The following is a 26,308-nucleotide window of genomic DNA, read 5'->3' on the forward strand; positions in this document are numbered from 1 at the left end:
TTGCAGCTCAGGCCAGCTCTCCCAAAGCCAGGTGCTTCTGAGATGGAACCGAGAGTGCCTGGTCACAGGGGAACCGCAGGCCAGAGCCATGGGTCAGAAACCACGGTCTCTCCAGAGCCAGTGCCCAGAGCGCAAGGATGTGAGAGCTGGGGTGGGCCCTGGTGCTCGGCCCAGGCCACCTCGTGGCAGCTCGGCCGGCCGTTGCTGGGAGGGAGGAGAGCAGGGCCCGGATGAGGGCGTTGATTTCACTAAACTCCGGGTAATGAGTCTGTAAGAATGTGCTGCTCTCATCCTCTTCCCCACTGCCACTGTCACCACCACCACCACCACCATCATCATCACCACCATCACCACCACCACCACCACCATGCCCGTCACCACCACCACCACCACCACCATGCCCGTCACCACCACCACCAGCACAGATCTCCCCTGTAGCTGGGCCGTCTTCCGTGCAGCACCTGCCCCCCACTGGTATTGAGCCTGGGCCAGTGGAGATGCCGAACAGCCCTGGTAGGGGGTCTGGTGCCTCCTAGAGGGCTTTCCCATAACCCCACCCACCCCATAACCTGTGCCCTCCTGTGTCCTTGCCCAAGTGGCACCTGAGGCCTGGAGGATTCAGTGCCCCAGGCCCCCTGACCCTAACCCAGCCCAGGGCTGGGGGCACAGGGAGCCCAGGGCTGGGGGTGGGGCGGCTCTTTACCCCCAGGGTTTGGAAAGGCCCAGAGTCGCTTGCTACTTGCTTGCCGCCACCCCACCCCCACCCCGGGAAGAAATGGAGGCTGATGGTTGTATGCTGGGGCGGGAGCTTCTCCTCTGAACCCTGCTCTCCTTGTGCCTCAGGCTGCCAGGAGCCCACCGTCAGCAGTCCTTGGCCCGAAGAGAACACTGCACTGGGACATGCAGGCTGGAAACACGTGGCAACACGCAGCCCTGAGCCCCGCGAGGTCTGCTCCTTCCCTCCTGAGCACTGGGCTCCCTGCCCCATGGGGATGGCACAGACACCGAGGGGGCAGAGGGGGTGACGCACTGCCGGTGCCTGAGGACACACCGCTACCCCCCTTCAGCCCAGCAAGAGGGCCCCCCGCCCCCGCCAACAGGCAAGGCATCCCCGGGCCAGGATATGTGTCCATGTGGGGTCCGCACCCCACCTCAGGACCACCTGCGGTCACCTAGGACTCCACCTCCACAGACAGGGCCCAGGGCCCATGTCCCAGCCACACCTCTGCGCTACATCCTTCTGAGACGTGGACAGGCCATAGGGGTCACTCCCCTGGGCTGGCTGGTGGCTGGTGCGTGGAGATCGGATGGTGCCGCCGTGGGCTTGACCGTCCACAGGCAGCTTGCAGGAAGGGATGGGGCCGTAGCCACTGACAGGGCCGGACCCTCCTGTCCTGATACTCGTTTTGGGCCCAGGACTCAGGAATCCAAGCTCATGGACCAGGTACCAGTCAGGACGCAGGGGTCTGGTGGGAGTGGGAGGACGCCCTGTGGGGCTGTGGCCGCACCCTGGCCGGCGGCAGGTCGGCTGCTGGGCCCTGCGGGGCTGTGTGCCCAGGCTGCGTCCTGGCCAAGGCGCCATCTGCAGGCGAACATGGCTCACAGCATGAGGCCGCCGGGCTGCTGACTCCCAGAAGCAGGTCCTGGGCAGGGCGCCCACCATTATCGCCTGCGGTCCACGCATCTCCGGGCCCCCGCCCTCGCAGCGCAGGCCCTGCCACCCAGGGTTTCGGCCTTTACCTGGGGGCAGGGGGGCGGCTCTTCCTCCCTCCCCCCGCCCAAGGCTGTCTGGCAGCAGAGAGGCCCCAGGAGCACCCATGTGGGCAGTCAGGCATGGCAGGGATGACTTAGCAGTTAAGGAAGGAGAGGACAAAGCAGGAGAGGGGACATGGAGTGGAGACAGGTGACCCGTAACGGGGACGGAGGCCGTCCCCCCCCGGACACCCCAATTCCACCCAGGACAGAGCAGGCCCCCACCCCACATACTCTGAATCCATTGGGGGAGCAGGGCCACCCCCCACCGGCGGCCCAAGCGCCTTCTGAGCAGGGGTCCAGGTGGGTCTCCCGACCAAGCTCAGAACAAGTGCAGTGAGTGATCGCGCCGGAATCGGGTCGTGTAGGGTGAGGACGTCACCCAACAGCCCGTTGGCGGGAGCAGCAGTGAATAAATAACAGATGAACGGCTTGAGGAAGGGCAGGGGGTCCGAGGGAGGTGGCTTCCGCCCTGGGCTCCCACCCTCAGACGGGGGCTGACCTCCAGGGACAGCGGGCTTTGGGTTCCCCAGGACCCCCCGGGTGAGAAATCGGTGTTGGGGACACCAGGCTGGGATCTGGGGGCCTGGTCCAACCCTGCCTCTCTCCAACCAAGAGCCCCAGAGGAGCTGAGAAGGCTGCCGGAGCCCACACCTGAGGCCGGGAAGTGCTGGGAAGCGTGGCGGGGGCGGCAGCAGCTGGTGCAGGAGGGCCTGGACCCAGAGCACCAGGCCCCGACCTGACCCGGTCTCAGGGGGCCAGCATCCCAGGAGACTGACCGACTCAGGGAGCCCGTGCCAGTGAGACCACAAGAGGAGGGGCCCGAGCCCAGTGCCCTCCACCAGACTTTCAGAGCTGAAAAGTGAACACTCTCCCAGCGGAATTTCCGTCAGGGAGCTCATGGGGAGGACAGCCACGCTGAGATGCAGAGAATAAACGTGGAATTTCCGTCAGGGAGCTCATGGGGAGGACAGTCACGCTGAGATGCAGAGAATAAACGCAGATATTTCAGGAAGAAACGTCTCTAAGCAGCGAGCATGAAGAAGGAAATCTCAGCTGGGGACGGAGTCGGGAGAGCTGCCCAGTGAGCAGCAAGGGCTCCGGAGACAGAAGGGGACAGGAGAAGGCGCGCAAGCCTTCCAGGAAGAGAAGCAAATGCCGGTCTTGATCTGGGGAGACCGGCACCCGCCAGCCGGGCAGGGGGCCCTGGCTTCCGGGCAGGGCTGGTGATGGGGCCCCCCGTGAAGACGGACAGACACGGGACCCGTGGACACGGGCTCTGCCTCTGGCGAGTGGAGGCTGGAAGTCCACTTGGCACACTGGTGTCCACTCCAGAGGCGGACCCCACGGCCACTGCCCGCCCAGGGCGGAGGATGGGCTCCGAGGGGACGTGACCGCCTTCCCCACATGAGCAGAGCAGGTGTGAGGCAGGGAGAACCCAACAACCGGGAACCCGAACAGAGACCTCGAGGCAAAGCAGAAACGGCGCAGAGCCACGGGGCCCGTCTGGACATCTGGGCGGCTACGTGGACATCAGCCCAGCTGGGGACGCGGCACTGACACGCCACGCAGAGGCCCTCTCGTACCGGCCCCTCCTGGGGGGACACCCACAGGAGCAGAAGGGAGCACGGGGTCTCGGCATAGCCGAGGGGCGGGGGGTGCGGCCCGCTGCTTGGTGAGTTTGGGCGGCCCTGCGATTGAGCCCACGCAGGGCACACGGAGGAAGCGTGCTGTGCTGGTACACGGCCCAAGCCTCCGCAAGGCATGGGGACCCCTGCTCTGCACCTGCTGGGCCCCGGGGGGCCGTGGGAGAGGGCAAAGCACCTGCCACAGAGGCCACGCGGAGGTGCCGCAGGCAGCGGAGGGCACAGACCACAGCGGGGAGAGAACCAGACCACGAGCCGGCCCCGCGCTGCTGGCGGCTGGCGGCCTCTGTGATCTCTGCCTTGGGGTCTCCCAGCTGCCCCAGGAGCAGATCCCCTAGTCCCACCCGGAAGTCAAACTCCCCTCATTCCAACCTTTTAAAAACATCGCTCTGCTCTAAGAATGAATCTTAGAAACAGTGTATGGGTAAAAGTCAAAGATTGTTGCATTATGTATTTCTTTAAAAGGCCAATAGAACAATTTAGTATTAGCAAGTTCAACGTGACGGCTGATACACTTGATTTCATTCCTTCCATCTTTGTATTTGTTTGTTTTGCTGGCTTGCTGTTCACTCCGTTTTTCACCCTGTTCACCTGAAGTCCCCTGTGCTCTGCATTCTGTTAGGAGGTACGATCCTTTTACCTCCTCTGGTAATTTTGGAAAATTAGACGTGTATTTTCCTCCCTGCATCCCCTGACCCTGCATGTTTCCTTCCCTTCCCTCTCCGCTGCCCCGGGTAAAATTTTAAAAATAATTTAAAATTTTTTAAAAAGTTGCTTACTTTATCAGAGAACAGCGAAGGAAGAATAAAAGAACATGAGACTCATAAAACAAATAGCAAGAGGGGAGACTTAAAATCAACCATATGAATGTAAGGGGACTAAACCCTCTAATCAAAAGACAAAGATCGTCAGGCTAGAGAAAGGAAGGAAGACCCAAGTATATGATATTTACATGAGACGTACTTTACACATAAAAACCCAGAAAGATTGAAGTCAAAGGATGGAAGACGTATTGGTAAACGCTCACTGGAGCAGGGGTGGCATAAATGCCCATATTAACATCAGACAAAATAGACCTCAAAGGCAAGAAGCATGGAACACGGGATAAAGAGAAGTATTTCCTGTTGACGGAAAGGCTAATTCAACAGGAAGACACAACAACCCTGAATGCGCAGGCATCTAATAACATAGTTTGGAACCACATACGGCAGCAGCTGACACGGCTAAAGGGAGACACACGTGAGGCCACACCGTGGCTGGAAATGGCATCCAGCCGACAGGACAAGATGAACCAACCTGGAGGATGCGGGAGATCTGACCAACACCGTCAATCCGCCTGATGGACACACAGCGCGACGTCCAACAGCGCGACGTCCAACAGCGCTACGTCCAACAGCGCAACATCCAACAGCGCTACGTCCAACAGCACGACGTCCAACAGCGCTACGTCCAACAGCGCAACATCCAACAGCGCTACGTCCAACAGCGCGACATCCAACAGCGCTACGTCCAACAGCGCGACGTCCAACAGCGCGACGTCCAACAGCGCTACGTCCAACAGCACGACGTCCAACAGCGCTACGTCCAACAGCGCAACATCCAACAGCGCTACGTCCAACAGCGCGACATCCAACAGTGCTACGTCCAACAGCGCGACATCCAACAGCGCTACGTCCAACAGCGCGACGTCCAACAGCGCGACGTCCAACAGCGCTACGTCCAACTAGATTCTCGTCCAGTCGCACGGAACATTTCCCAGAGGAAGTCGTACGGCAGCCGTGAAGCAGGTCTTCACACATTTCCCAGGACCGGACTCACAGGGAACCAGACGCCCAGCCCAGTGAGCCTTCCGGCAGCGCGGCCCGACCCGTGGCCCGACTGAGCCAGAAGTGCCGGCCGAGCCGCTCCCTCTACCCTGACGCTCACAAGCTGGGAGAGACGACAAACACTTATTATTATTACGCCATGTTAATATAGTCATATATGATAATACATAATATAATTATTTATAATTCTTTATTGCTATTATCTACTCCTCCAGCTGCTCTGTTCTGGAGTAACTTGTTAACGCAGCAACAGGTAGCTAACACACCTTCTAGCTTCTTGAGTTGGGAGCCCAGGGTATGGATTTTACCTGTCTCTTCCTTTGTGGCATATGCATTTGAAAGTGGTGAAGTTCCCTCTAAGCACTGATTAAACCCAAAGAAAACAGAAAAGAAGGGGAAGAACAGGAATCAATGATACAGAAAACACGATAGAAACTCGACAAAGCCAACCGTGGTTGTTCGAAAAGATTAACAGAAGTGACGAATCCTGAACAAGATTAAGGAAAACGGGGCAACATCAGTAACGAGAAAGGGGACATTGTTACAGGTCCTCAGTGACTGAGAAAATATGAGGATATTATGAAGAAGTTTATGCTGATGAACCTGACAACTTGGATGAAATGGAAAAACTCAAGGAAAAACATGTCTACCAAAGAAGTTGACACAAAAAGAAATAGAAAATCTGAGTTATCCTACATCTGTTAAAAAAAAGAAATCGCATCAAAGGTCTTTTCAAGATCAAGCCCTTATTTCACATCTAATCAGACATTCGGCACAAGAGACTAAGTCGCGCCGACACTGGGTGAGAGCCCGGGGGCCTGGGACGGGGCCCGGCGGTGCTGCAGGGCCAGGGGAGGGGCAGCGCCCAGGGAGGGGAGCAGCGCCGCCGGGTGGGAGGAGGGCACTCCTGCCTCCCCAGCAAAGACGGCCCCACGGACCTCGGGCCCCACTTTAGTCAGTTGTGAAAGCTTGATCCCCGCTGTGAGCAGGGTCGGGGGGCACAGGTGCCGACACCACGTTCTGCCAGCCGACGGACTGCAAACGGATGCCACGCGGCCGTCACCGTATTCTCTTAATGCAGCTCAGACCTCCTGCAGCCTCCGAATAGGCAGCGCAGATGGGGACCCGTAAACCTCACGCCCTGCACAGGGGCGACCCCTGGGGAGGCAGCGAGCTGCCGGCCTGTTTTCCAGGTGAGAAGATGCTCAGTCTGTACCAGTGATGCTCTGTCATTAGCATCTGTAAACGTTTGCAGGTTCTTAATAGTTCGTGTTAAAAAATAGATTCTGAGGCTGCAACAAAGTCGGGCCGAGCGAAAGGCCTCCAGGGAGAGCTGTACCTTGATGGTTTCTGTTCAAGGTTGACCTCAGTTCTAGTTTCATTACTTCATCCTGCAGCCTCCTGGCCTTGGGGAGAAAGGAAGGGGTCAGGTTAGCCTGGCCACGGGGCTGGGGAGGGCGCCGGGTGACGGGTGGGACCTGTCCCCTGGGCCCAGAGCCGCCCTCCCGAGGGGGAGCCCCCCCAGCACGCCTCACCCCCTCTGCTCACCCCGACCCATCAGCTGGGCCAGAAGACGGTGAGATGGAGAACGCAGGGGACCAGGTGGCCAGAGCAAAAGGAGCGGGCCCTCCCCCGTCTGAGGGCAGGTGTGTCTGCGTGGGGCCTCCCCACCCCCGGGGGGCCGTGTCCTCCACGCTCCCCTCCCTCCCCTCGCCGCCCCCTCAGCTCTGTCTCCCTGGGGCATAGCCTGGAGGCCCCCCTGAGACCCCTACGCCGCCTCGTCCCCTAAGATGGATCTACCACGATCTTGGGTGAAACTAACACCCAGAGCTTGTGTCGTGAGGCCCAGAGCTTGTGTCGTGAGGCCCAGAGCTTGTGTCATGAGGCCCAGGGGAACCTCCGCTGCCGTCCACTGAGTACCCACTGCTTCCGGTTTCCTTCCGGCAGAGATGTGTACTCTGTGAGCTGACTGCTCCTTTAAAAACATCCACTTAGTTCCCCAGGCCCGTCCTTTCCTGGGGTCATCCAAGCAACCTGGCTCCCCTGCAGACCCTCGGGCCGGGCTCCTCCCCCGGGGTCTCTTCCCCGTCTTGGGAGGACACGCCCGCTCTTCCAGCTCCAGAGGGAAGGGAAGGGACGTCCCCGAGTCCCCGCGTGGCGCCTGGCCCAGTGTCTGCATGTGCCCTGTCCCTCCCTGGGGGCTCCAGGACCTCAGAGCCTGTTTGGGATGGTCTGGGCCCATGGCCGCCCGGCAGCCTGGAAACAGCCTGCTTCCTGAACCTCCCTGGGTTTTCCCGTGAGTTTCCAGAGCATCTCGGAGGTCAGGCCTCTCCGGTCGACCCTAGGGTCTGACTCATCTCTGCTTTCCATCCCTCCTTTTGTCTTTGTTCCGCTTCTCGGGGGATTTGCTCGACCTCATCTGTTGATTCAGGCTTTTTAACTTTTAGGGATTCTGGCTGTACTTTTCACTTAACTCCAAGTTCTCAGATACCTGAGTGCCCACTCTTGTAACAGCTGGTTTCCATCATTGCCCAGAGGACTTCAATTCGTCTGCGCGTTTCCAGTCGGCCGTTTTGGTCCCTCCCTCGAGCGCCCAGCGTCCCGGCTCCCACCCACTCAAGGAGTAGGCACTGAAATGCCGTACCCACTGGGACGCGGCCCTGCTGGTCAGTCAGGATGGGGGCGGGGGGCCCACGAGCCAGGGCTCTGAGGGCATTCATCTCCGCCAGTTTTCTTCAGGGGCCCCTTCCCGCTCTCAAGGCGGGGAGCAGGCGTCCGGCCTGATCCTCGTGGCTCCCGCGCTCAGGAAGGCATCGGGTGGTGCCCCCCTTCCGCGGGAGGGCCCACGGGCCCAGACCTCCTTGTTCAACCTCTGAGAGTCCATCCCCCACACGTCCTGCTGGGTGGACAGGGGAGCTGAGCAGGGTGGCGAGGGTGCTGCGGACCTTCCACCCTCAGCCTCTCCAGTCCTGAGTCCGTGGGCCCCGTGGAACCAGCCATCTCGCTTCTTGCCAGCCTCCTTCTCAGAGGCCCTTGTGTCACAGCAGCAGGTGGCTTTCTTCCTCCAGAACCAAGCTGGCCTGTGAATGGTTAGGTTACAGGCTCAGCGGCTGGAACAAAGGCCCAGATGGGGAGGCCGAACCAGGTGCAGCGGTTTATCTGAGGGCTGCTGTCAGCATGGGGACGTTACTCTGCCCCTCACTCCACACTCTCAACCTCAGGGTCTGGGATGGCTGCCCCAGCTCCCACCATCGCCTGTGCATTCCAGCAGGGGGAGGGGAGGACAAGCTCAGGAAGTTCATACACACGTCTACGTCTATTCCTGTCCTGCTGGCCCGACCGTAATCACAGGCCGTCGCATACGCTACGAGGGGTGTTGGGAAACGTGGCCTCTAGCGGGCGGCCCGTGCTCTGTTCGTGATTATGGGAGGAGCTGGCCTCTCCTCTCCCTTTCCTTTGTGCTGAGGAGCTGCCTCACTTTGCTCCTCTCCTGTTGTCCAGTGGGGCCGCAGGGCAGACTGGAGACTAACCCACGAGAAAAGGGGCCACGTGCACCTGGAGGGAGAGCCTGCCAGGCATCAGCTGGCCCTCTCACCAGATGCAGACCTCCTGGCCTTCCAACCTGATGTGAGCTCCTGGCCGCGGGGCCCACCTTCTCCCACCGGTGGTGCATCAAACGCTGTCGAGACTGTCTTGTGAACCGTGTGCGTGGCTCTCGGGCACCCACACTTCACCCGGGACTTTATTTCTGTAGTTTTCACCCCCCGCCAGAGGGGACATTTGCTACAACTGATGAGCCCAGGCTGACACGTCACCACCCAAGCCCACAGCTGGCCTTAGGGTTCACTCCTAGTGTTGTCATTCCGTGGCTTTGCACAAACGCACAGTGACACGCATCCATCCTCACAGGGTCACACAGAGCAGCCCCACTGCCCTAGCATCGCCTGTGCTCCCCGTTCACCCCTCCCTCCCCCCAACCCCTGGCAACCGCTGGCCTCTCTACTGTCTCCATAGTTCTGCCTTTCCCAGAATGTCACAGAGCTGGAATCATACCGGAGGCCGCGTTTTCAGATGCCTCACACAATGCTTCTTTCACCTTGTAATAAGCATTTGAAGTGCTTCCCTGTCTTTCACGGCCTCTTAGCTCATTTCGCACACCGAGTAATATTCCAGTGTCTGGATGGACCACAGTTCATTAGCCCGTTCCCCTACGGAAGGACATCTTGGTTGTTCAGGTTTTGGCAGTTATGAATGAAGCTGCTACAAACATTTGTGTGCAGGTTTCTGTGTGGATGTACGTTTTCCACTCCTGTGGGTAAATACTAAGGAGCACAACTGCTGGACTGTATGGTAAGAGTATACTTAATTTTGTAAGAAACCGTCACGCTGTCTCCCAGGTGGCTGCACTGCTCTGTGTTCCCACCGGTGGTGAGTGAGAGTCCCTGCTGCTCCTCAGTCCATGGGCAGCTGGTGTGGTCCGTGTCTGCATCACAGCCATTCTAACAGGTGTGCAGTGCTAGCTCCTTGTTGCTTTAAATTGCATTTCCTAACGAAGTACTTTGTTCAGCACTTTTCCATAAGCATATTTAACATCTACGTACCTTCTCCGGCAAGGTGTTGGTTCAGGTCTGTGGCCCATCATTTAATAGGGTTTTTGCTTTCTTATTGTTGAGTCTTTAAGAGTTCTTTGCTTATTTTGGACAACAGTGGTTTATCAGATATGTCTCTCGCAACTATTTCCTCCAAGTCTGTGGCTGTCTTATTCTTGACAGTGTCCTGCACAGAACAGAATTTTTAAATTTTAATGAAGTCCAACTTACCATTTTTTTCTTTCACGCCTTGATGTTCTATGTAAAAAGGCGTCACCAACTCAAGGTCATCTAGGTTTTCTATGTTGTCTTCTAGGAGCTTTATATTTTTGCCTTTTACATTTAGGTCTGTGACCCATGTTTTTACAGCTTTATTGAGGTACAATTTATATAAAAAACTGTACGTATTCAATGTACACAGTCTGGTAAGAGTGATCCACTTTTAGTTAATATTTGTGACGGGTATAAGGTCTGTGTCTAGATTCATTTTTCTGCACGTGGATGTCCGGGTGGCCCAGCACCAGCTGTTGAAAACACTCTCTTTGCTCTGTTTTGTTCCCTTTGCTCGTGTGTCAAAGATCAGTTGACTGTATTTGTGTGGGTCCATTTCTGGGCTCTGTCTTCTGTGCCATTGATCTATCTGACTCTTCTTTCACCAACACCACACCGTCTTGATTGCTGTAACTTTATAGAAAGTCTCGACGTTGGGTAGTGTCAGTTCTCCGACCTTGTTCTTCTTCTTCAATATTGTGTTGGCTCTTTTGGGTCTTTTGCCGCCATATAAACTTTAGAATCAGTTGGTCAATATCCACAGAATAACTTGCTGGGATTTTGACTGAGTTTAAGGTGAATCTATGGATCAAGTTGGGAAGAACTGACATCTTGACAATACTGAGTCTTCCTATCCATGAACATGGACCATCTCTCCATTTATTTATTCTTCTTTAGTTACCTTCATCAGAGTTTTGTACTTTTCCTCATATAGATTTTGTGCACATTTTGTTAGATTTATACCTAGCACCATTTTTGGGGTGCTAATATAAATGGTATTGTTTTTAATTTCAAATTCCACTTGTTCATTGCTGGTATATGGTAAGCAATGGACTTTTATATATTAGCCTTGTATCCTGCAACCTTGTTATAATTGTTTACTAGTTCCAGGAATTTTTGGGGTCAATTCTTTGGGATTTTCTACACAGACAATCATGCCACCTAAGAACAAAGATGCTGAGGAGAAACAGTGAGAGCGGACACCCCTGCCTTGTTACTGACCTTGGGGGAAAGCGTCTAGTTTCTCACCATTAGGTATGATGTTAGTGCAGAGTCTCTGTGGATGTCCTTTAACAAGCTGAGGAAGCTCCCCTCTATTCCCAGTTTGCTGAGGGTTTTTATCCTGAATGGGTGTCAGATTTTGTCAAATGCCTTTTTTTTTGCAGCTACTGATACAATCCTATGATTTTTCTTCTTTAGCCTGTGGATGTGATGCGTCATGTAAACTGGCTTTCAGACGCTGAGCCAGCCTTGCATGTCTGGGGCACATTCCCCTTGGTCGTTCGTTATTCTTTTTATACGTTGTTGAATCTGACTTGCTCGTGTTTTGGTGAGGGTTTTTGCATCTTTGTTCATGAGAGAGACTGGTCTGTAGTTTTCCTTTCATGTAATGCCCTTGCTTTTGGTACTGGGGCGATGCTGGCTTCATAGGGTGTTACAAAGTATTCCCTCTGCTTCTAGCCTCTGGAAGGGAGTTGACGCAATTTCTTCCTTGAATGTTTGGTAGACTTCACCAGGGAACCCACTGGAAAGCTTATGAATTATTGATTCAAGTTCATTAATAGTATCAGTCTATTCAGATCGTTTCTTCTCCTGTTGAGTTTTGGCTGATGGTGTCTTTCAAGGAATTGACTCATTTCATACAGGTTATGAAATCTGTGAGCATAGAGGTGTTCCCAACACCAAACAGACTTTTGAGTCTCTAATCTGAAGCAGTGCGATGAGACACAGCTGTTCAGAAGCCCTAAGAGGTAGGGTTTCGGGTGTCCAAGAATGAGGTTACTCCCGTCAATGATAGATTTGGAGAGAATAAAGGTTCCTCTGAAGGCAGGGCCGGGAAGGAAAAGAGTCTGAGAAGAGGGGCAGAGTCTGAACAGGGTGGGGTCTCTACGAAGCACCCCAGCCCCTGCCTGTGTTCCTTCCCCCCCATCCCTGTGGGCCCCAAGAGAGGGGACAATAGTGACAGAGCCCTCGGCGGGCGGTGGGGACGATGCTGCTAGCCCTGGGGCAGCAGACCCGGGAGAGGGGCTCTGGGCCACCGCGCCGGGGTGAGACACACGGCTCAGAACAGGCCCACGAGCTGGGGCCTGGGTGCTGGGAGGACAGGCAGGTGCTCCTGCGGCTGGGAGAGCAAGTGCCCGCGGGCAGCGGGGGCAGCTGATGGGGATGCGTGGAGGCCTGGGTGCTCGCGGGGAGGGCGGGGTGGGGGTGGGGTGGGCTGACTATGTGCTGGGCAGGGCAGGAAGGTGTCTCCTCCATCTCTGCGTCACTCTCGTAACGGCAGACACTCCAGACACGCAGTAGGTGCTTATCTACGTCTGTGGGATGGACGGATGGACGGACTGATGCTGGTGGCAACCTTCCTGCCACACAGACGTGGGCGTGCCGGGAGGACCACAGCCGCGGGTCCGTCCAGTGGTGCCGGCACCCGGGGGCGCACGCTTGCGGGAATGTTTCCTTATCCTCTGACCACCCGTGATGCTGGGAAGACTCCACAAGTTTAGAGAACGTGTGGTTCCCTTCGAGTTTTAATCAAATCTTATTTTCAAGTCGAGCTGACAAATACTTACAATTTCCAAGTCCTGCGTGGCCCTCCCTATCTCCTCAAGAGGTGCCGACCCTCGGAATCTGCTTCTTCGTTCCCGCAGTTGCTGGATGTGCTGTTTCCGCTTTTCCTCTCGGAAGGCACTGGGGAAACAAAGGGCAGCGAGGAAAGGATTCTACCTGAACACGGAGGGAGAATTTTCCCTTTCTCCTTCTGGCCAAAACAGCAGTCCCGGGGCTGGTCGGCCGGCCCCCGGTTGGGCACCAGCCCACAGACGGACAGACTGCCTTTACCGCCCCCTCCTGCACTCACAGCTGCTAGACCAGCTCACGAAAGACGTTGCACACCGAGGACACTGCACGCTCTGCACGCGAAGGAGGAGGTGTGTCTTTGTTTTCATATGAAACACACAGCTTTAATAAACCCTCAAAAAGAGGAACAGAGCACGGCATCAAGTAGGATTTTAGACACGTCTGCTCGGTATGGCCCAGAGCCCTCCCGCGGGATGTCGGGCACTCAGTGGGAAGGGCGGCAGAGCCTGGTGGATCCCCGGCCGGGCCTCCCGAGACCCCGCCCCACCAGCACAGCGGCCTCCTGAGGCCTGCAGGACAGACGCTGGGTGAAGGGCCTGCCCGCCCAGCATCTCAGAGCCCAGCTCTCAGGAAATCCTGTCCACGGCGCAGGGGCGTCCGTGTAGATGTCGTCTGCTGTGGCTTGCTGAGGGCCCACGCGGGCGACGGAAGTTCCCCAGAGGACATGAGAGCACATTCCAACCCACGTGGCTGGGTTAGCCCCAGGCGCAGACCTACGACGTTTCCCCGATTTCCAGGGTGAGGGAGAAGGAATGAGCCCTCTGCCGTCCACAGGTCACAGCGTGATGACCTTCCCCCAGGCCCTCAGACCACAGCTGGTGCCCGTGGTGGGAGCAGTGCCAGGGCCCAGGGCAGGCGGGTCCCCCCACCCCGAGCCCCCCGGTTTACTTCAGCTCTGGCCTCTGAGCCCATGGAGGTGCCTCCCTGCGGTGGGCCTGGTGCAGACGGGGGCGGCGGGAAGGCGGGGAGGGCAGCGCGGAGCCCCCGCAGTCATTCCTGGTGCGGACTCTGGGGCGGCAGGGGGCCGAGGGCAGGGGGCCGAGGGCAGAGCGCCCGGCGGCAGGGCAGCGTCAGCACAGGAGGACGAGGGCTCGCCAGGACCCTAAGCAGCCGCTGTCCCGGGGGGGCGAGGGGCGGAAAGGGCGGCGATCTAGGGGTCGAGTGGACACTGCGGGAGTGAGAGCTGAAAAGTGGCGGCATGGCGGCTCTCCTGCTTTTTGTCCCTGAGTGTACCTGGACCTGCAGGAGGGGCCCAGGGCACGCCGGGGCTGAGGTGGGGGGAGCGGGAGAGATGCATCTGCAGGGGGAGGTCGGAGGGCGCCGCGTCCAGCAGAACGGAACGAGACCCGGTACCCACCTCATTTCCTCACTTGCTTGCAATTATTTCTCTTTGCTTTGTTTCAGTTTCCCAGGCGAATGCATCGGTATTTTCTCATGACCTATCAGGTCAGTGGCAAAGGGAACCTTGGACGCCACCTGGAAACGCAGCGAGAGGGTTTCAGGAATCCGGGAATACACAGCCGCTAACACCAAGGCGGCTTCGGGTGCAGCACACTCGTGCCCCACACGCTGGGGTCCCCAACCCTTGGCCTGGGCTGGCCGGCGGTGCAGGGTGAGGGCAGAGCGCAGGACACGGGGCAGGTGGACGGCTCCTCAGCGGCCCGGGGGCGCCAGCGCAGCAGATGGAAACACTCTGCAGGGGCCCCGCGCCTCTCGTACGGCCCTGTGTTAAATCACTACGTCAAGCTAACACACGAGGGCTCACACCTGACTAATGAAGTGGGGAAAGCAGAAGAAGCCTCGCCGTCGGAAAACCTGAATGACAGATTCACCAGCTTGGATCAGTGGCACAACAAACTGACACAAAGCAACTGAAAACGTGCAGGAAGTAACCCAGTGCTGGCTCTTCTGCTACAGTAAGACGGCTGTGACTCCGGGTGCGAAGGAGGGCCTCCTGCACGCGTGCGGGCACGGCTGGAGCTCAGGCGCGTCCCACTAACTAGCCCCCTACCCCCATGCCCGGCGCCCAAGGCCAGGCAAGCTCCGATGCTCTCAGGGACCCTGCGAGCTCCAGATGGCTACCGTCCAGCGCCTCCTGCAGGATGCTTGCTCTGCTCTCCCCAGCAGCCGCCACGGGTTTTACTGGGTGCAGGGGCCATGTCCAGGGGCAGAGGAAGACAGGGTAGTTCTGTCGTGGTTCTGGAAACTCTCCGTAAGAATTCACAGGCCACCTCAATTTATTTTGAAAACAACAAATTCCTTAAAACTTGTAGGTTGCAGCATTACACAAAATATGTTGAAATAGCGCTACAAATGCTAGCGAATTCCTCATTTCTAGGGCCCGCGGACGTCACACCTGGATTTCTGGTCAGCTGGACCTGGTGTGTCTCATCTGGATTTGCTCACCCACGTCTTCAAAGTGGCCCCCCGTCTCCCACCCGATTCCCCTTTCCCTGGTTCTCTATCTACCAGGTCTGCCTTTCCACAGCCTTCCTTTTCCCTCCTCCCTCCTTGGGCCACAACTGGATGTCTGGTTGGAGCCCTCCTGCACCCTGACCTCCTCGGCTTCCACGCCAGGCCCCGTGCTGCTGAGGGTGCCCGACACCCTGCTGCTGGGGGTATGTCCTCACTGCTCTGCTGGGGTGCCCAGGGCTTCCTGAGGACCTGTGACCTCTGCCACGTCCCACCCCAGCCATCCCGTGGCAGCCTCGTCCTGCCCCGGGGCCCTGGTACGATCCCGCCTTCAGCGGCAGAAACCGGGGGCCCTGCGCCCACGTAACAAGGACGTGAGTGGAAACACACCAGGGCCCTTGACCAGCGCTGCCCGCTGCTGCCCCCACCCCCGAACGGACAAGTCTGAGAACCAGACCGAGCCTGCGCTCCTCAGGCAGCTTTAGACCTGTGCTTATCTGTCTGTCTGTGGGTCGGGGCAGCACAGCTGCTGCAGGGACAGGGCGCGTGCGGGTCCTGGGGAGGCGAGGGGGATCAGAGCAGGGCTTATCTGCCCGGTCACCTCTAAGCGGGTTACCAGGGCGGGACCTGTCTGCCTGCGTCGTCAGCTCCACCCCAGCACCTGTCTGACTCTTAGAAGGACCTAGCGCCAGGGAAGGCTGGGAGAGAGAAGGGAGGATGGGGGGGGGTGGATGGGCGGGAGAGGGGAGCAGAAACCACGTCCGACCTTTCCTCTGCTCTGCTCCCCCCGATGCTGCCAGGCTGCAGACGCAGCAGAACTGAAACTACCTGCTGGCTGCCTGGGAGCCGGCACACACACTGTCATTAATCAGGGTTCTCCTCAACAGTGCTCCAACACAGGGAAAAGAACTAGTGCTAAAGCTACTAGGTGTACTTCTTAGAGTCAGACATTTATCTTTAAAACCTTTGGAAGTATATGATTTGGACTGAAAGCCCAGCCATATCTTACGGTTATCACGAAGTACAGAGGAGGGAGGGCCTTGCACCCTGCGGAGCAGGCGAGGAGGATGGCGCCGTGTTAGTGGCCGAGAGTGGCTCGACCCTGAGTTTTTTGTTTTGTTTTGTTTTGTTTTACTTTTTGGCCGTGCTCTGTGGCATGTGGGACCTTAGTTCCCTGACCAGGGATAGAACCCGGGCCCCCTACACTGGAAGTGCAGAGTCTAAGCCACTGGACAGCCAGGGAAGTCCCCTGACCCCGAGGTTCATATGTTGAGCGTCAAGCAGACGAGGGCTATTCTTCAGGCCAATAAAATGGATCCAGAGGCCACTGGCACAGCTGCCAGTTTAGAGCATCGTGGAAAATGAAAACGCAAGGCTTTTTAAAAAGGGGGTGATGAGTCAGGAGGCTCAGGCCCCCTGCCCATGCGGGAGGAGTCTTCCCTTCCCTTCCTGCTTTCAGGCTCCGGGGGGCAGGACGTGGGCGGCCCCACAGAGCACACGGGTGCAGCCGGAACGCGGGAGGGCCTGGTGCGGCCGGGGGACAGAGGACGCGGTGGGCATGCGGACGATGCTTTTGTGGGTTCCACAAACCCACGTCTCTGTACGACAGGCCTGTGATCCGACTGCTTTATTTCTGTGAGGCGGGACACCGGAAGTCTTCCAAGAAATCAGCATTTTTAACTTGACTAGACATTTCCAAGCAGCTGACGCCCTGGCAGCAGCAGTGGCCGGAAGCCTGCTGCCCGAGGCCTCTGTTCTGCCGGCCGCTTCACGAGCGGTGCTGGTGGGTGTTTACACCCGGAGCTCCGAGCAGCCGGGCTTCTTTTCTGAATTTACCGCCACTGGGGCTTCCTCACCTGTGAACTGCCTGTCCTACATACTTTGCCCATTTCTCTACTGCATTCTTTAATTTAAAAAATCTGCTTGTGGTTTTTCTTTATATTTTAGATATTAATCTTTTGTTACAAACATATGTCACAAATATTTCCCCCTATCTTTTGACTTTAATTATAGTATTTTAGGCCATATAAAATATTTAAGTTTTATGAAGTAAAAATTTCCTGCTGTGAGTTTCAGAGCTTCTAAATTTCCTATCTGACTTATGGGATGTTGTGCTACTCCAGTTATACAGACATTTGTCAATTTCCAGCTGTAAACCTAGTGACCGCCTTCCTCCGTAATATACAAAAACACACACAACGGGATAAGCTGCTGCTTGCACAGTATCGCAGAAGTCGTTTCTAGCTGGAGTGACCCACATACAAAAGACAGTTCGCGCCGGCAACGCCGCGCCCATGGGCACTGCAGCCACATGACAGAAGCAACTCTCGCATTTGTGGATGGACGGACGGAGAAGAATATGTGCCCGTCCACAGGATGGAATATCATTCAGCCTTAAAAAGGAAGGAAATTTTGACACAGGCTACGATACAGATGAACCTTGAAGACGTTACGCTCAGTGAAATGAGCCAGACGCAAAGGGACCAATGCCGTGTGATTCCACCCACAGGAGGTCCCCACGGGAGCCAAATACAGAGACAGAAAGTAGAGGGCGGGGCTGGGGGCCGGGGGAAGTGGGGTGAGGACTTGGCGTTTAACGGGGACAGAGTTTCCGTTTGGGAAGACGAGAACGTTCTGGAGACAGATGTGGTGACGGTTCCACAGTGGGAATGTCCTAAATGCCTCTGAACTGGACATTTAACGACGGTCAAGGTGGTACGTTTTATCATGTGTCACGCGTATTTAAGCCCGAGTGACCTGCAGTGGCTCCCCATCCGACAGCCACCATGGTCATAATGATGCTTAAATACCACCCTGGAGGCGGGAGGGGGGAGAAGGTGCACCAGTCTGCCCAGAGCTCCAGCTGCCCCGGGGGTCCGTGGTCTCTGGGGGTCATCTTAACAATCCTCTCTGTGGTCTGGGGGGAGAGGAGGTGCCCTCGCTGCCACGAAGAGGCTGAGGGGGCCTGGGCAGAGGGGAAATCGCCCTTCCGCTGCGGGTCATGTGGCGTGTGGCCTGGACTGGGGACCGAGTCCAGCCTGGGAGCCCTGAGCCCGCCATCGTGAGCCCCTTCTGTCCACCCCGATCAGCACCCAGGAAGCAGGAGCGGCTGGGGACCAGGCAGAAGGACAGGAGGCCAGCATGATCGCGCGTGGCCGGCCCCAGGAGCTAGGGCCGGGCTGCCTAGGGGTCTGGTGGGACGGGGGCGCCTGCATAGTCCGGCCAGCGGGTGTCTGGAGCCCAGGAGCCCGTGCAGGTCGAGGCAGACGTTCATGTCCCACCCCTGCTCTGAAGACACACAGACGGGGGGGCCCAGCAGGTAAGGGCAGAGGAAGCGGCGTGCAAAGGCACCGGGCAGAGAGGAGGGACAGCAGGGAGGCTCTGGGCCCTGGCGAGGGTGGGGTCGGGGTGACTTCGTTATGCCGGGCTCACGAGCAGGGGTGAGGGGCTGCCGTGATCAGAGCGGGAGCAGAGCGAGGAGAGGCCTGGACACCAGGACAGACCCGCCTCGGGGAGCTCGAGCACAGAGAGGACCGGACAGGCCTCGGGACGGCCCTCCGGGTGAGGACAGACAGCCTCTCACCGGACCTGGGAACAAGGAGGTCAGAGGAGTCCCCAGGAGGGCACGAGCACAGCTCCCCCAGAGGAGGGCGAGGGGCAGTGACGCTCCCTCCACGTGGTCAGCCAGCCTGAAGCCCACGCAGGAGGAGTGCGGGGCGGCTGTGGGGGGCGGCTGGGGTCCGAGTGCCACAGGGAGGCTCCCGGGAGGCCGGGAGTGGGCACCGGGGCTGCAGAGGGGTGGCTGGTGGAGGCCGGGGAACAGGGAGGACGAGCCCGGGCCAGGGCGGGGTGCTGGGAGGCCCACTGGTGGCCTGCTTTCTAAGGGGAGGTCGCTGCTGGCTGAGTGGCAGAGGCCGGTGAGCGGTCAGGCTTTGCAGAGCAGGCAGCCTCCTTCACCCGTGAGCCTGGACACAGGCAGCCGCGCCACCCCTCGGGGCTGAACGGGCTGCCCCCCGCAGACGTACCAGGTTCCTCCGTGGGGTCGGGAGGTGGCTGAGCCCCTCCCTCCTCCTCTGCATCCTCCTGGGCCAGCACCCTCCACTCCTGCAGTGCTCGCCTGTCTCTGGAGGACACAGCGGAACACGGATGTTGTCGTTAAAAGCAGCTTCGTGCGCAGCTTACAAAGATTTCTTTTAAGATTTTCTTTGATGTGGTCTAAAAAAAGACCATTTTTAAAGTCTTTACTGAATTTGTTACAATATTGCTTCCGTTTCATGTTTTGGTTTTTTGGCCGCGAGGTATGTGGGATCTTAGCTCCCTGACCAGGGATCAAACCCACACCCCCTGCACTGGAAGGTGAAGTCTTTACCACTGGACCTCCAGGGAGGTCCCTACAAGGATTTCTACTGTCACTTTTTTTTTTTTTTTTTTTTTTTTTGCGGTACGCGGGTCTCTCGCCGTTGTGGCCTCTCCCGTTGCGGAGCACAGGCTCTGCACGCGCAGGCTCAGTGGCCATGGCTCACGGGCCCAGCCGCTCCGTGGCATGTGGGATCTTTCCAGACCGGGGCACGAACCCATGTCCCCTGCATTGGCAGGCGGATTCTCAACCACTGCGCCACCAGGGAAGCCCATCTACTGTCACTTTTAAAGCTTCACACAAAAGCCCTTCACTCCTGATCCCGTGGCCGGACACAGGGGCAGCCTGGGGGCTCCGAAACGCACGTGTGGGCAGAGCTCCCTGGGCGGGGACAAGCCAGGCCCCGCCCAGCCCCTGCCCAGTGAGGCACCAGGACACTTTTCAGGGAAGGCCCGGTCGGGGCCATGGCCATGAGCTCCACAGCAAAGGCTTCAGGCATTCACTGGTCTGCACGGGGCCCAGGGGATGCTGACCGGTCCACTTCCTCTCAGACGCCTGAGCCTCACCTAAGAGCGTGAGCCCTGTCTCTCCAGCCCCGTCACCCGCGGTGTCACTGTGCTGTTGGCTGCGTCTCGCCCGCTGCACTGCGAACTGCCCACGGCAACGCCCAGGGGACTTGCTGCCCACGCGAGCACAGAGGCGCCGCAACGCTGGGGAGCCTCTGAGCTGAGCAGAAGCCACCCCTGCCCAGGCTGCGGCTGTGGCGACGGGGCCGGGACGGGGCCAGGGCTTCACCCGCCACGCACTCTGGGTCTGGATGCTACGTCTCCAGCCTGGGTCTCCACCTGCCTGTCTGACCCCATTCCTGGATCTTCCACGGAGTCCCATGGTCAGCGCCCTCCCATCCCACCTGCACATCTGGCCCTCGGTCTCCCCTCTCAGCAGAGCCCTCCATCGTGGGCCCAGACCCTGGCCACCATCCCAGACTCACCCTGGCCTCTCCCGCTGCCCGCGTCGGGGGCCCTTTGGTGCCCAGGGTCACAGCAGCTGGGCCCTCCTGGGCTCTGGCCGCTGCCCTGCGAGAGCCTCTGTCCTATCTCCACGATGAGGCAGGAGATCGGTGTCGGCAGAATCTGGCTACGTGCTCCCCCAGCTCCAGGCCCGAGGGAGGGCCGGGCACCCCCTCTGCACCCCTGCAGAGCCCGCCTCGCCTGCGAGGCTGCTTCCCGAGCCCCCAACCCAAGCCGGTGCTCCCGCGTGGAACTGAGACTCTGTGACATCAGGGGCGGTGCTCCTGGGCGCAGGGGCCTGTCTTTGTCTCTGCCACCTCTTGGGAAGTGGGCTGGAAGGTTCCTCAAGAGGCACAGGGCAGCGTTCTCAGGGGCACAGGTAACCAGGAAGTGTGACGTGCTCCGCGGGGCTGTGTGGAGACTAAGCCACTGGACGGGGTCCCCACGCTGTTGCCAAGGAGGCCACCGAACGTGGTCTCGGGGCCCACGGCACAGAAACCACGGAGAGAGCTGCTGCTCGCCCTTTGATTCAAGAGCTGCCCTCAGCGAAGGCAGGCGGCACCCTGGGCACTGGGGAGCCCGACCTGGGGGGAGGGGCACGTCCTGCCCGGCCTCCCGAGGTCCCCAGCCAGGTGCCCACCCAAGCCAGAGGGTGTGGACGGTGGCCGCGGGGGCAGCTGAGCCTCGGAGACAGAAGTGCTTAGCAAGTGGGGGCGGGGGGGTGGTGCTGACCTTCCACAGCCGGGCAGCAGCGGGACCTGCCTGGATGCGGGGCAGAGGGCCGTCGGGATGCACAGTGAGGGCCCACTCCCGCCCTGCAGCCTGGACTCCCGCAGAGGGACACTCTGGGGCGTGGCCCGCGACCACCATGGCCCCGGGGGCCCAGGCCATGCAGTCACATCTGAGCCTCGCTGTCGGATGGCTGCGTCCTTGCCGTCAGGATGCCAGCCCCAGGGCAGGGCCACCGTGCACCCTGACCAGGTCTGAGGGCCTAACGTCACCCAGCCTCTCCCTGAAGGACATGAAACCCGACTTGAAAAGCACGTCTGGTGTCGGGACCACCGCGCTGGCCCATTAGAACACGTGCCCTGAGGACCATCTGCATCCGCAGGGCCCCAAGAGAAAACACTCAGGCGGGTGATGTCAGGAGGGTCTATTCGCAAGGTGGAGTAGGGGCCCTGCTAGGAGGACGGGCGGCAGCCACCCCGGGACCCTGGGGTGAGGGAAGGAAGGGCTGCCGGCACCCAGCAGCGGGAGCGGTGGGCAGGGCAGAGGGACCCTGCCTCCCTCCCCGCTTCTCTCTGACCTCCCGCCGGAGCTCCCCCTGGCCGAACACAACCAGAAGGTGGAGGGCGCCGTCCACGCCAGCCGGCCTCGTGGGCCCAGAGCGTGGTGGAGACAGGCGGTTGGTGGGGCTGGAGGACAGAGGGGACAGAGGGGACAGTGAGGACAGGGCCCGAGCTGGCCCCGCACCGAGGCCGACCGAGCCAGCAACAGCCCCGCGGGGCAGAGGCAGGAGTGCACCCCCCCCCGACAGGCACGTTATTTTTAAGCCACTTTTCTTAAACAAGACCTGTAAGCTGGGTGATTGACAGGAGAGGACGGGTAGAGGAAGACCAAGGGACCAGAGGAGGAAACAGGGCAGAGGCGGGGCGGCGAACTTGAGGGCCTGCAGCCGCCCAGGGCACACGGCCCGCGAGGAGCAGCTTCCAGGCGAGGCCAAGCCCGCCCCGCTGCCCCCGACCTCACCTCCTGCGCTGCTCCATCTGGGCTGGTACTCTCTTCCGGCAGGCCGGTGCGGCCCTGGGCCTGCTGCCATGGGGCCAGCTCGGGCAGGACGCTCTTGAAGGAGGGCGTCCTCGTCCTACGATGATACCAGGGCGTCAGCCGAGCACCGCACTAGCCCCGTGACGGCCCCGAGGGTGAGTTCAGGGCCGCGGGCTGGCTGCACGGAGATGCCCCGACGGTCACAGACAGTTGCCACCCCCAGAATCCACAACGTAGGCGGGGTCGGCCGTCAGGGCCTCCGCCCCGCTCCCCGGGCCAGGCCATGGCCGGACCTACACCTGGGACCGGTGAAACCGTGCCATGCCGGGAAAAGGCTCGCACGGACTTGGACGAGGCACAACTTGGTTTCGGGGGTCTGTGCCCTGCACACCTCCAGCCCTCCCAGGGCTACGGCCAGGTAATCACACTTGAACAAGGTTTTACTTCGAAAAATTTCCAAACCTACAGAACAGGTGGAACAACAGTGCAGTAGACACGTGCACACCTTGCACGCGGATCAAAGCTCTTTAATCTGTTTTCCAATAGTGCCCAATGGCAGCCTTCTCAGACGGGCCCTTCCTCACTGTCCCGCCACAGACTTTTACCAGACACGCGGGGCGTGTGTTCACACCATCTGCAGGGCCACAGCCGGAGTGGCTGCTAACCGTGTTCTGTGCCCTGGACGTGACATCGCCGCCCTTGCCGACGTGTGAGCTGTATTCCCCAATCTTACTGGGTCACGTTCTCTCTGTATATTCACACATCCACACACGTGTGCACACCCCCACACCCCCCCCCCCCCCCACAGGATTTGAGTTTTTCTCTCGTGTAACCTCTTCCTCTGAGCCTGTTTTCTGGGTAACTTTAACCTAAACCAGGCCTGGCATCTGCCGTGTAACGAACGATGGTGACGTGGACATACGTCCACCCGACGTCTTAACAGAGAATCACAAAATGATATTACAGCTGCGCAGAGATCAAGAAAGTACACCTTTGCTTTCAACTTTTACCTGAAGACGGGTCTCGGGCGGGGTCGCCGCTTCTCCTTGTCGCTCAGCACCGCCGTGAGGGCTGGGGGCAGCTCCGCCGGCAGGCGCTGGCGCTCCAGAACCTCCGCTTGCTGGTTCTCCACGATCTCCTGCCTCAGCTTCCAGAAGCGCCGGATCTCCTCCTCGCTCGGCCAGTCCTCCGGAGGCTCGGAGGACCTTCTGCACTCACGCAGGTCTAGTTTTCCCACAGGTGGGAAAAAGCCTGCCTTTTCTGTTACCATGGTTCCCTCTGCCTCCTGAGAATGAATGGCTTCTTCGTTGGGCTCACGCTCTGCGGATAAATCCACCAGGGGAGGTGGCGCCTCACTTACGCTCATCTTTTTAACTGGGGAAATCGACAGTGAATAAAAGGCCATTTTAGTAGACTGTACGTCCACGCCTGAGACGCGCGCAAACCTGGAGCCCGCTCCCTGCGCAGAAGGCTGGGTAGGGGCTGGTCCCTGTGCCCCAGGCCCTCACACTGCACATAAATCCATATAAATGAAGATATTTGCCCCATCCAGACCTTCTAGTATCTGCTTCTAATTGATGTTCAGCCCACACACCTGTATTTTCTACTGCAATGCTTTTGCTGCCTTTTAAACACTTTGATCTCTAGTAAAGTTATGTGAGAGAAAATTGGCCCACTGCGTATTCATCCACAATTTGTGCCAGATCCCTCATCGGGCGTTAGGGCCACAGCTTCCCAGAGACGGGTGTCACCTGGCCTCACAAGGTCTCCTTTCCCTGGACGTGCAGGGACACAGACGTGCTGACAGCCCGGTGGCCTGGGCCTGGAGCTGTGCGAGGGTGTGAGGGTGTGAGGGTGTGAGGGTGCGGGGCTTGCCCACCAAGCCTGGCCTCAGCCCTGGGGCAGGCTCTCTAGACCCAGCAGCCCCCTGTGTTCTTAAACACATTGAAACAGCCTTGTCCTGTCCAAGTTACCTTCTTGTACGGAGTGAATTCATTTTCAGCCTTTCAGTCTAATTTATTTAGCTATCTTCTACCTTTTTTTTCTAGTCGATTATGTATCTATTATACTTGAACCAGTATAGCCCTCTTTGTATAAATACATATAGAAACTACAATTGGGGTTGAAAGACAATGGGTTTTAATTACACAATAAAATATTAAATTCTACAAAATATGTTCAGTGTCAGTGGTTTACAACTTTGTTTCCTGAAGCAAAAACTTTTCTTTCACATTTTTCGGAGAGTGTGGAATCCAAACAGGAGAACCAGGTGAGCACCTGGATGTCACGTGCTGGCATGACTGCAACCGCCTCATGGGACCCCAGGCCCAGGTCTCCTCCCAAGGGACCGCCGAGGGCGGCTGAGCAGGACATGCTGTGTCTGCACCAGGCACGGCACACGCGAGTCCAGGATGGCGAAGTCCTGACCACTACACGCTGGGGATCAGTGTTTTTAAAGAAAAACAGTTCACAAAGTGGGCAAAGATATGCTTTAAAAAATCCTAAGGAGTGACTAGAAATGAATGTATTTGTCCAATTTGCTTGTGGACAATCGACTTAGAGCCAGAGGCGAACTGGACCCATAGTGACACCAAACAGAAGGAGGGTGAATGCCAGCAAAGATAGTTTTTAAAGTCAAGCAAAATGGCAAAACACAAAAACTGTAAACGGGGGCTTCCCTGGTGGCGCAGTGGTTAGGAATCCGCCTGCCAATGCAGGGGACACGGGTTTGAGTCCTGGTCCTGGAAGATCCCACATGCCACGGAGCAACTAAGCCCGGGTGCCACAACTACTGAAGCCCACGTGCCTAGAGCCCACGTGCCACAACGAGAAGCCACTGTACCACAATGAAGAGCAGCCCCCGCTCGCCACAACTAGAGAAAGCCCACGTGCAGCAACGGAGACCCAACACAGCCAAAAATAAGTAATAAGTAAATAAATAAATTTATAAAAACAAAACCAAACAAACTGCTGAAAATTAAACAAAAATAGAAAAAAGATGTATTACTTCTAAGGGAAAACCAGTAAGACTGCTGACTTTTCGACAGACGATGGAGTCCACAAGACAATAAAGGTATTTCTAAAGCAGTCACGATGCCTAAAGTCTAGGAGCCTATACAGTCTGCTAAAACAACCTTCAAAAATGAAGGGAAGGGCTTCCCTGGTGGCGCAGTGGTTGAGAGTCCGCCTGCCGATGCAGGGGACACGGGTTCGTGCCCCAGTCTGGGAAGATCCCACATGTCGCGGAGCGGCTGGCCCCGTGAGCCATGGCCACTGAGCCTGCGCGTCCGGAGCCTGTGCTCCGCAACGGGAGAGGCCACAGCAGTGAGAGGCCCACGTACCGCAAAAAAAAAGAAGGGAAAATAAAGATGACCTTTTAAAATCCTGAAATAATTCATTACAATAAGACTCAATATAACACAAAAGACAGATCTTTAGGCCAACACCGTCATCGCAGATGGAAGCACGAAACTTCAAGAGGAGATGGAGAGTACCAGAAGGGCGACCGTGTGAGCAAACATAAATAAGACAGTTCAAAGAGTGTCTACTGGATCCATTACACATATCAAAGCAAAATTCACGAAAACAGCAGCACAGAAGACAGGAGGGAGGCAATGGAGCTAACCGTTCACTGGAGAATGAACAGAAATGAACACACAACAGCTGTCCACATCCACATGGACAAGCCTGGAAGACATCGTGCTGAGCCCCCAAACGCCAGGTCACCAAGAATACGCAAGGGATGATGCAACTTAGAAAAAGTTTGAAAGGAAGGCCCTTTAAACATGTATTGTGTAGGGATAGTAAGTGGTAACGCTTTCAAGGAAAGCAATGAAGGATGAACAAAAGTCACGCTGGCCTGGGGGGAGGGGGCAGGTGGACTCACGAGCACACCTGGGTCCACAAAGGCCTGATGCTGGTCTTCCTTGAGCAGCAGGTACAGGGCTCCGCGTTTGCATTGTTCGTACCTTGTGCTCACGTGTAGGACACACGTCATAGCAGCAACAGCTCTTGCGATCGGATCTGTGTTGTCTCAGGGGCA

General features: G+C 57.8%; 1 protein-coding gene across 1 annotated transcript in view; it reads right to left on the minus strand.

Annotated features, from left to right (window-relative positions):
• Nucleotides 1–3,767: 3,767 nt before the first annotated feature.
• Nucleotides 3,768–26,308, minus strand: part of LRRC27 (leucine rich repeat containing 27) — a 38,537-nt gene continuing 15,996 nt past the window's right edge. Inside the window, 10 exon segments of the mRNA XM_073793736.1 lie at nt 3,768–5,327; nt 6,564–6,630; nt 12,654–12,771; nt 14,078–14,196; nt 19,158–19,214; nt 19,216–19,253; nt 20,056–20,168; nt 21,682–21,914; nt 22,249–22,363; nt 23,277–23,640. Of these exon segments, the coding sequence (XP_073649837.1) occupies nt 5,122–5,327; nt 6,564–6,630; nt 12,654–12,771; nt 14,078–14,196; nt 19,158–19,214; nt 19,216–19,253; nt 20,056–20,168; nt 21,682–21,914; nt 22,249–22,363; nt 23,277–23,640 (1,430 nt within the window). The 3' untranslated portion in view covers nt 3,768–5,121.

Source organism: Tursiops truncatus, chromosome 16 (genome assembly GCF_011762595.2).
Source record: "Tursiops truncatus isolate mTurTru1 chromosome 16, mTurTru1.mat.Y, whole genome shotgun sequence".
NCBI classification, from domain to species: domain Eukaryota; kingdom Metazoa; phylum Chordata; class Mammalia; order Artiodactyla; family Delphinidae; genus Tursiops; species Tursiops truncatus.